We start from the raw sequence: 10388 nt of genomic DNA on the forward strand, positions 1-10388 counted from the left end.
TGCTCCGGGGTGTCGTCGTACGCGAAACAGGCGCACCTCCCTTACTCGGCATTAAGCACTGTCGCCGTAGACGCTAATTTAAATACGACAAGAATTCCAGATTTCCTCGGTGGAGGGTGAGAGTTAGAGCCACTTTACTACCTAATACATAGGGAATGCAGATACGTATCGGACACAGTACGACGTGGAGGTGCACGAAGGGGACGGAGAGGCAATTGTTTTTGTCGTGAGGCCAACGGAAGCTGATGGGACACACCAGAGTGTGAGAAAGAGAAATGAATAAGGGGTAGGGGAGGACAGAGATAGAGAGGGAGGGGGAGGACAGAGATAGAGAGGGAGAGGGAGAGAGAAAACGGGGGGGGGGGTGGAGATTCTGTCTACGCAGCGCTACCGCGGCCGATCTGGGAAACTCGGACGGGGTTGGTCCGAAAGCTCTCTCAGTCGCGGGCAAGCCGCCACGTAGTGATAACACTCTATATAACGCGGGCAACTTAAACTCCGAATCCGCGTCTTACGACTAGAATCCTGTTCTGATAAGAGCGTAAGTTTATTATTAGTGAGAGTATGGGGGAGGGGGGGGGGGGAGAGGAGGTCTTAATTGAATCGATCAATCGGAAGGATCCAAGGATAAATTATTGTGTTGAATACAGAACCGTCGAAAATTCAATGCAAGGTCCACGTGGTGGACCGAAGATTTATATTGCTGGAGCTTCACTCCGCAAGCTTCCAATATTCGAATGAGTGTCTCGTCCGTCGGTTTTTCCGTTCTTTAATATTCATTTTTATCGAAAATGATTTTACGTGGCGGAAAATAAAATATAACCACCGGGATATATTAAGGACGTGTCGCGGTTTTACATCAGAGCTGCAGACACTCCCCCGCTGCTGACCATTCAGTAGCGCAGTTACAATCGCAACTAACGAGAAACCGTGCTTTTATTTGTGCACGCCGTCGTTATACCGTTGTCAGGCCACCGCGATTCCGTGCCGCACTATCATCTCCGGCGATTAAAGTAACAAACGTGCATATACATACATTCGTGTCTCGCTGGCTTCGGATTTATTATACCTACGTTTGTCTCTGACAATTTATACGTACATTTGAATAAAGAGTAATATAACGGTTTTAATATCTCGACTGTAACAAATATTTAACGTATATCAAAAATATCGCAATATTCGAGGGGGATCCGTTCATTTATTTGTGTGTGTGTGTGTGTGTTTTTTTTATTATTATTAAAAAGCAAACACGATTGTAAGACACTACGATAAACGTTAAATTAATGAATTTATCTGGAATAATATTTTCCTTCTTTTTCTTTTTCTTTTTCTATTATTTCTAAACGTCGGAAATATGTGAAAGATAAGGCTATCTGGTTCAAAGAATCGGAAAACCGTAATAGCGATAAAAAGATAGTGAGATATGATGGATTTCCCCAAACGTATACGAGATTCTCTTTGAACTGATCGTGCTAACGATATAGTGGCTTGGTTTTTGGCAACCGCATGAGCGGTTAGTTTCCAGTTGACCGTGCGAAAAGGTAGTTACGAACTTTATGATTACACAGCACGAGAGGATTGCTTCATTCGGCGATTACATGCAAGCTCGCACTTCGTAGACATAATTCGCAAAGTGTTGTAACGAGAGGCGGATTGCGAGTAACGATATTGCATATCTCGTTTCCAGGATGATTTTGCACGCGTAAGGAATTTATTGAAATCGTTATCCCAACAATTCTTCGTCAAATCTCGACTGCTGTTTGCTAAACTTGCTTTTTTCATTTAACTTGAAATTATTGGGTAAGCTTTTAGTGAAATTGTACGTGTGCGAAGCTCATTAATTTACGCGATTGCCTGATCGAATAAGCCGATAAAAATAATTTTTATGAGAAGGTGAAAAGTTAGTTACACTTATCATATTCGGAACGTTTGGGTCGTCTCCAATTTCTTCGCGATTGGTGGGCGTTGCGGATAAAAAGGGGGTCAACCAACGTAAAGTGCAATAGTAAGCGGTGCGACGAACGAGAAAGATTTCGCATCGCGCGACGTGCCTGCAACAGTCGTTAAATATTCATGTCAACCGGACGGTCAGATTTGCAGGTGGCTAAATTATTTACGATTCTTTTCTGTCGTAATCGTGTATAACAACAAAGTTCTGTTACAAACAACGGTAAATATAACGAGTATGAAATATTAACGCAAAATTTCTTTATTTGTTTTGCCGGGTGTTCTTTTTAGATCTTCCCATGAATAAAACATCCGCCAGTTAATTACTAAACTGCAATTACTAAACTGTGCCTTTATCGACGAAAACAAATTTTATCTTACGGCGTTACTAATTCAAAGTTATATTATTAAAAGCGGGACATAATCAATTTTCGAAAAATTACTATTGTATATTTCTTCAAACAATTTCGCGTAAGTACTTTAGCGAACAAATTACAAAATAAAGATGATGACGATGAGGTTCGTCGAACAAGCTCGCCGTTTACGAAATTCGTGAATTATGTAACCGTCAGATCGCAAGAATGATTGTTAAATCGTTTCTTTCATTCTTTCGCTTAACGCTTTGAGTTAAATAGAAGACCGCGAAAGTACCCGCGCCATTAAACAAAATGTGCGGCTAGGGGGGGTCGCGACAACCTCGCGCGACTAATTAAAGGTTAAATTAAAATTGTAAAATCTTTGTCCCTTCCTCGTGACCAGTTACACAACGCGGCATCCATTCTTCAGTCGTCTTCACGTGGCGTCGCTTGGTTGAACGCAGCCGAGCTAGGTCGACAAATTCCATCCGATACACCCCGTCGTCGTAACAACCGTTACAATCGTTGGCTGTTTGCAAAGTTGTAACCGCGCGAGTCTTCCGGAAAGCTGCCACGTAACCGTCGAATTAGAGCGACGATGAAAGACGAATTCCCGGATAATCGAAGTAGCTCTCGCTTCCCGTTAGCCTCCGTACGAGACGTATTATATTGCTTCATCTCTCTCGAGTTGAACAGAAATTCCCGAGCTGTGCCAAAGCGGACAGTCGACTTTTTCTCATCTCCCCTTTAATGTCGAAACATTTCCTTAACGTCGAAATATTCGTCCGTCAGCTTGTATTCACTCTTGCGTAACGAACGAACGTACTTCAGTCTTCGTTGGCGGAAAACTACGTTTGCTATCTCAATAAATAATTTTAATCAATTAATTGAAAGTACGAATACTGTATAATTATTTTCAACATTTAGACAACGATATATTAATTAACATATTCGCGAATACACAAATTGAATGTGAATGTTTGTATTACAAATCTAATGCAAAGGGTCATGCCTTTCGCCGCTGGTGTGTGTTTAGTATGCCTTCTACATCCTCCGTTTTCACGTACCAGCCGAATGTGCAGCGAGCTATTTAAACTTTCGGTCAACGGAGGAGTAGTTAAAGTTTGAGAAATTCGGGTAACGCGTGTGTACTTTAATTAACACGCATACGTAGGATACGTTCCTTGGTTATTAAGCCCTGTCGTCTGGAAATTGGATGTACAAATCCTGCAATGCTCATCCCGCCGACGTTATATATTCACATTTTCTACCCGCATATATTCATATAAATTCTTGATTTGTCGTGAAATATAATCGCGCAGAAATACATTCGACGGAGCTAGCATTTAATAATAAATGGGCTCCAGTTATATTATAATCTTTTTTGCAAATACATTTGTCGCATTGATTTATATTTACATTTCATTCAATTCTATAAATTCTTCTAAATGACAGGTATTCTTTTTGAAAAGAGTCTATCTTTAAAAATACATTTATGATTATACATGTGTATTGTTTAACGCTCTATACATACAAGCCTTCTGTAACATCTTCAGCGATTCGGCACACGAAATTCTATTTGCAATACAAAATTTGAGACAAATTCTTTGTTCGATCTTTTCATTCATTGTAAAAATCGCAAAACACACTTGAGATGAACTGATAAAATCGAGCACGATAATCACATTAAATGACAGATGGCACTCCAGCTCCGCGTCAGTATAGAGGACAGTTATGCCAACTTAGCGACAAAAAGAATTTTGACAATTCCTTTAAGCGGGCTTTTTAAATGATCAATTCCCGGTACTTTTTTGACAGAATGTACGTACGACCGTTTAACGCTCTATGAAGTTTCTATATAATAAAATTTTGTCTAAATGCCTCCAGAGGGATTGGAATGAAGAGGGAGATTCACTTGGTTAGATTTTGCTGAGCTGTCCTAATTATCCACAGAACGGAAAAAGCTCGGGCGGGGGACGCAGCTGATTACCGGCGGGGTGCAGTAAATCCTAAAATCCACCGAATTTCGAAGCTCCGGAGGTATGTCGTAATCGAGTCACTCCGCGGTCAATCTTAAACTACCGAGTTATACGAGAGTGACTCTGAGCTGCACTCGCGCTCCGGCACTTTAATCCGAGGGACTTGAGAGTGCACCTGGTAGACGACGCTGGTATATCTCTCCCCGGCTGCGAAGTTCGGGTTAGCTTGCGAGCGCGTTAGGGGTGGGGGGGGGTGCGGGGACGGTAGACCCAATTACATCTCGTTCGTGCAGAATTGGACGAATACATACAAGATGCTTAAGACGCCTTAACTATCTTGGGATTTGTACCCACATTCTAACTGTCCAGATTCGTTTAAGTACCCTACGCTGGACTTTCGTCGGTTACCGAGGATTTCTATCACCCCATAAATTCATCGCTGTAAACTCTGACAAACAGAGTTTTTACCGAGCTATAACCTGCTATCTATTTTTATATAATTGCAATTTACGACTGAGATTTTTATATACATTTTTGTCCGATCACTTTACATTTGGCTATTATTTGCTTCATTTTTATTTATCGTCTAATTAAGCAAGAAAATTGCTACGATTACGTATAGGAATTAATAATGTAACAATATACAGGTAGTAAATAGGTAAAGTAGTAATATATAAGAATAACTTGTGTTAATAAATAACCGTCGGATTGAATTTATTTAATCGATTGTAAGTTTAATACGAGCAATTTTCCATTTGTTGCAGAATGTCTCCACGAGCTAAGAAGCTGCCATTTTTCTACGATCGGAAACGTTCGCGCAACGAAATGTGAGCGACGACGAAAGGAATTTCGTGAAATTGAAGATTGAAAATTAACCGACGATTAATGTACATCCCTGCTTCGGGTTAATGGAGCGCAACCTATGGAAGGGAACGCGATGACACGCTGCCAACCGAAGATGGAGGTTTCTTAAGCCCGGGATTAGAAGACCGTCTAAAATCCAAGCGCTCTCTTGTCCTCATCTCAGATCGATCAAATCATTGACGTGAGCTCCTTGAAGAGCTTTAAACTTGGCGAATCAGACTCCACCAACGCGCGCGCGGAAGCGCTGCTTCAATCACGCGCTGCAACAAATCTGTGGAGATTCGAAACTGTGATTCTACATGAATTACTGGAGAAAAGAAAACATAGAGAATCACTCGTTTGCCCTTGATCTGCGGATGATCAAAGGTTCGCCCGCTGAGAACAGATTTATTCTACGTCCAGGGAATTTCTGAGAAGCCGGTTGTCGCGGCGCAGAGGTCGCGGCATAAACGACGCGCTCGTCGATGAATTAAAGCGTATTATTCCTGGGCTGGTCGTTCGGACAATCGATAATGCTGGGTCGTAAAACTTCGCGCGCTGCACGTAGCGCGTCTGATACATAATGCAATTCTATCGAGAGAGTCGATGTCTCGAGGTGTGAAGCGAAAAGCGCCCCGGGTCATTCTTAGTGCAACAAGGGCTATTTGGAAATTAGGAACAAGTGTGTTACTCGAAATAAGTGATTGTACGTGCTTACACGAGAGTGCCGCGGTAAAGTGCGGATTTCCTTAAATTTTGTTGTTTTTTTTTTTTTTTTTTGCGAACGAGGTCGATTTTCGTGACGTCATTGCGAAAACGATTCGGAATAGTGTCGGATCTGGTAAATATTTGTCGATACTCGAAAATCGAGTAGTTTAACGCGTCACGAGGCATCTCATCGTGATTCAAAGCCCGTTCGATGCGAACCGAAAAAAACGGTCTTTCTATATTGACACCGCCGTATCGAATAGGGCTCGTGTAAAGGCTCGGGGGATACGTGACGGGGCGCATAAATCGTGGTGTAGCCGAGCAATTAAGAAGTAAATCGGAAAAGAGGTAATTAACGTAGTATCTAAAGTACGAAGACGCGCATGCCTCACGGTAATTAATTACTTTCAATGTGAGTTTAGAAAAGTCGGGCCGATCTCTCGGGTATCATTACGCGGACTTGAAGAATGGCACGTAACTCGTGAATAAAAACGTACAGGCGGGTGAATTTCGAGGATAATCCTAATTACCGAAGCGCGCAACGAAGTTGCGTCGGAAACTTCGGCGAGGTTACTGGAGAGGAATTCTCTCGCGGGTATATACAGAAATCTTGAAAAATATATAAGCGAGCGAAGGAGGGAAACACGTGAGTCGCAAAGTCGAGTTCCCAAATCCGCGAAAATCAACCTCGTTTCTCCGGAGAATTCCGGGCGAGAGCCGCCCGAATGCGGGCGGTGCCGTGTGTGCTTCGTTAAACTGACAATAATCGTCAACCGCGTGTCACGAACTTGTACGTGGGAGAGAGCGGGTGTTGGCAAATGAAATTCCGGCTGTGCACTTACGATGACGTCGTTCCATGATTCGAGCACTCGGGCATCAAATGCGTGAAAATTCAACTGTGTTACAGTATTGCGCACACATTTTGCGACGGGAAGAAAATTGTCGCAAAGAGAGAACGGAAGAGATCTAAGATTACGAAGATTATTCAGAGATCATTCGCCTGAGTTATCTCGAATGAATAAAACAATTTCCGTATAGGCGCACTTGAGGTGGCCGCAGAGAGGAGCAGAAGAACGAGCGTTGTTCCGTTCGACGGTCATCAGAGCATGACGATCCTTGTCAAAGTATTCAGGCACTGAATAGCCTGTCGATTCGTTTATATATCCGCAAGAGCGGATTCACAGAAAGAGAGTGCCACAAAAGGGAATCGCGCGACGTTAACGCGCAAGAGTTGTCGCGAAAACAACAAATTTGCTAGGGAAGTTTGTGCGTTGTTGCGAACGGATCAACCAGAAAACAATAATCGATAAACGGTCGACGATTGTCGTGGGGCAAGTGATGGACTTTATCGGAGTCGACATGTGATGCACAGCGTGGCGACAAACGAGTGGTGTGCGCGATTAGTTACGAGAGAATGACGGTGATGTGTACGTCGTTTACGGATGTTGTTCAGTGCCGGGATGCTGCAGTGAGTAACTGTCAATAAAAGAACGGCGAGTGTGACACAACGAGATCAGTTTCGTCGTCGTCGTCGTTGTCGTCGTCGTCGTCGTTGTCGTCGTCGTCGTTGTTGGCGTTACCATTGTCGTTGTCACTGTCGTATAAACTGTCGGAGAAGGGTAAGAAGAGAGCCGTACGATACCGCTCACAGAAATACCCAGTATGAAGGATCATCGAGGAGGATGGCTGCGCGCCGTGCTATCTCTGATAACGTTCCTCTTGCATCAGACAGGTGAATACAATCTTGTATTTATTATTATTATTATTAGCAACTTTTTTTCACGAAGAATCTAGAGATGTCCGAGTCGCGCGAGATATTTTACGTCAACTGGTGTTTAACTGCGTCTCTCTCTCTCTCTCTCTCTCTCAGAATTTATTTTTAAAAGACAAATTGTTTTAGCAATTGGGAAATTTGTTATGAAAAGAACGCAATAACACAGTACTGTGAGATAAAGCTCTAGAAATGCTGTCTTATCTCTTATTAAAAAAGATATTACGAAACATAAATAATTTGAAAATAGAGAACATTTTTTTGAGATGAAATTATAAAATAGACGGTGGAAAAATGATTAAATTTGTTATAGTTTTAGGGGTAAATATCCCACGGTCGTTCATATCCTCTTTTTTAGACTAAAATTTTCAATTCGAACGTCGACGTTCAGTAATTTGGCGATTGAATGAAATAGATGATTGCATCGATAATCAGAGTTTAAAGCCGATTACTTCGAGGTGCAAGTGCACAAATACATGTTCCAGGCATCTAAATAAAGTTCTATGAATGTAATCTAACACGATGGGTGAACGAATATTTTTTTGCTATTTCCTGTTGGCCGGAATAAACTTAAAGCGGCGGAACGACACTCTGTCGCTCATTCGAACAAAACGCAGCTGTGTCAGTAAAATGGGGCCACACCGATACAATGTATTGTTTTCCACACACGCGCCCGCGCACGGACGCGATTATATCGAAATGTATATCACGAATAAAATACTATAAGGTAGACCCAATTTTCGACGAAATATTACGATTTAATGAGCTTCGAGTTAACTAGCTTTTACAGGATATGATCTGTTACGAGCTAAAACGCGCTAGTTTCCTTTTTTATTTAATTATCATACAAGTAACGTTCGATAATTAATTTCAACGTTTTAAGATATCTTGTGGTACAGTTGGTTAGAAGTTAATTCGTTGCGATCTAAAATAATTTGCCGAACGTTTGTAAGAGAATTAAAAAAGAGTGATTATACCTGAAATATGTTCTTTTTTTTTTTCTTAAGAAAAAAGGGAAGACCATTGCCTAAGAAAAAGTCATGTTACGCGACATTTTGCGCGATAAGATGAATTCCGTAACGTAATATCCGTCCAGAATTACTAAAAGGATAGGATCGCTTCTCGTGTATTCCGATGTATTCTTAAATACCACAGACCGCTATCGCATTCCAGTTGATTTCCATGCAATGAATGGACTCATGAATAAAGCGCTTTAAACCAGATCGCTCGAGATCGTTCGGCGAAAGGCATTCTGCCAATAATTTCAGAGCGAACTCTATCGACATACCGAGTTATTCATAATTCGCTATATGTATGCTGAATTGCATTAAATCGAGTACAGTCGGTAGGAGCAACGAACAATTTGATTATTGTTGAGGTCGGGAATTTCAAGTTGTTCTTATATCAAACTAGGCTTCGCTGTAGCTTTGTCGAGCAATTTGCGGATTGCGATTCACTTCAACAATCCAACATTTTCCTTGTTAAAAGAACGCAAAGCGATCATTTTCTCAAATTGACAAAATCGCCCATTGACAAAAATCGTTAATGCCACTTCAAGTCTTTTCGGTGAGAAAATTCGTATAATTCTCTTATTCAATCTATCAATAGGATTATTTTTTAAAGTTTGACAAGTTCATCGTTTTAGTTAGCAAAACGTGTATAATATAGCATAAGGAAAAAAATACAATTTTTATTTATTAAAATAAAGTGCAAAGCGACCGATTTTGAACTGATGAGAGTATTTTAGCTGATTTTGGAACTGATAATGAAACGTTTGGAACTTTTACTTTCTGCAAAAACAGCAGTTAATTTAGCAGAATTTTTATGATTTTGAAATCTTTTTATTACCCTTTAATATAAAAAAAATTACAGACTATATTTCCGTTTTACCACGCTTAGTTATTTATTGGAAAAAAACAATGTCTTTTCCTCTTTTATCTCTATGTCAAATTCAAATGAAAATAAATAATAAACATATACAGGGAAATAAATAAAGCGAGTTTTACGAAAAATCATAATAAAAGGAAAAATTATATACATAATAGTAAATTATACACATACAGAAAAATTTTCTTACATATAGTAAATCTTGTCCTGTCAGAATAGGGATTCGACCTTTTTTATAACTTGACTTACTTTCCTTTCCAGATTTTATAAGATTTCTGACTGTTTTGCACATTTTTAAAACGTTCAATTTGTAACTAAGAAGCTAAGAAATTTGAAAATATGTATTTTTTTTGTATTTTTGGTTATTTTGTATATTGGTTATTTAAAAATATTGCAAGATTTACTATTTAGAGTGTTCCTTAAAGAAGATATCGATCGAATGTCGTGTCGGACATGTAGCGGAAATTCACTCGTTCGTCATAAACACGCTTCACGAGTAAACCGTATATAAATTACCTGAAATTTTGCCACGTCCAGAAATGATGTATAATATGAGGCCATAATGTTACATATATACAGACACATTGCCGATGCAAGGAAATTCTATTTACGGCTTTTTCCCGTATCGTGAAATTGCATTTCAAACAGAGATTTCTGTTAGAAATTAAGAGTAGTTCAGTTAGTTTTATTATTGAAACCGTATACAAAGATTAAAATCATGTTTTTAATAATGTATGTTTTAGGACGGTCCATTTAGGATTATTTTACTTAAGATTAATTAACATAGATAGAACTAGTTAATTTATCACAAGTTCCATGTAGATGAACTGATTAAACTAAATATTGAGATAAGTTGTCGAGCTTGATAGAAGTACGTATATAACTTTATATATATAT

The 10388-nt window shown here is 40.0% G+C and overlaps 1 protein-coding gene across 1 annotated transcript in view; it reads left to right on the plus strand.

Moving 5' to 3' along the window:
• Positions 1-458: 458 nt before the first annotated feature.
• Positions 459-10388, plus strand: part of LOC108748540 (T-lymphocyte activation antigen CD86-like) — a 235820-nt gene continuing 225890 nt past the window's right edge. Inside the window, exons 1-2 of the mRNA XM_018486761.1 lie at positions 459-541; positions 5047-7565. Of these exons, the coding sequence (XP_018342263.1) occupies positions 7496-7565 (70 nt within the window). The 5' untranslated portion in view covers positions 459-541; positions 5047-7495. The remainder of the gene's footprint in view (positions 542-5046; positions 7566-10388) is intronic.

The sequence above is a fragment of the Trachymyrmex septentrionalis genome, unplaced genomic scaffold, assembly GCF_001594115.1.
Source record: "Trachymyrmex septentrionalis isolate Tsep2-gDNA-1 unplaced genomic scaffold, Tsep1.0 scaffold23, whole genome shotgun sequence".
In the NCBI taxonomy this organism is placed as follows: domain Eukaryota; kingdom Metazoa; phylum Arthropoda; class Insecta; order Hymenoptera; family Formicidae; genus Trachymyrmex; species Trachymyrmex septentrionalis.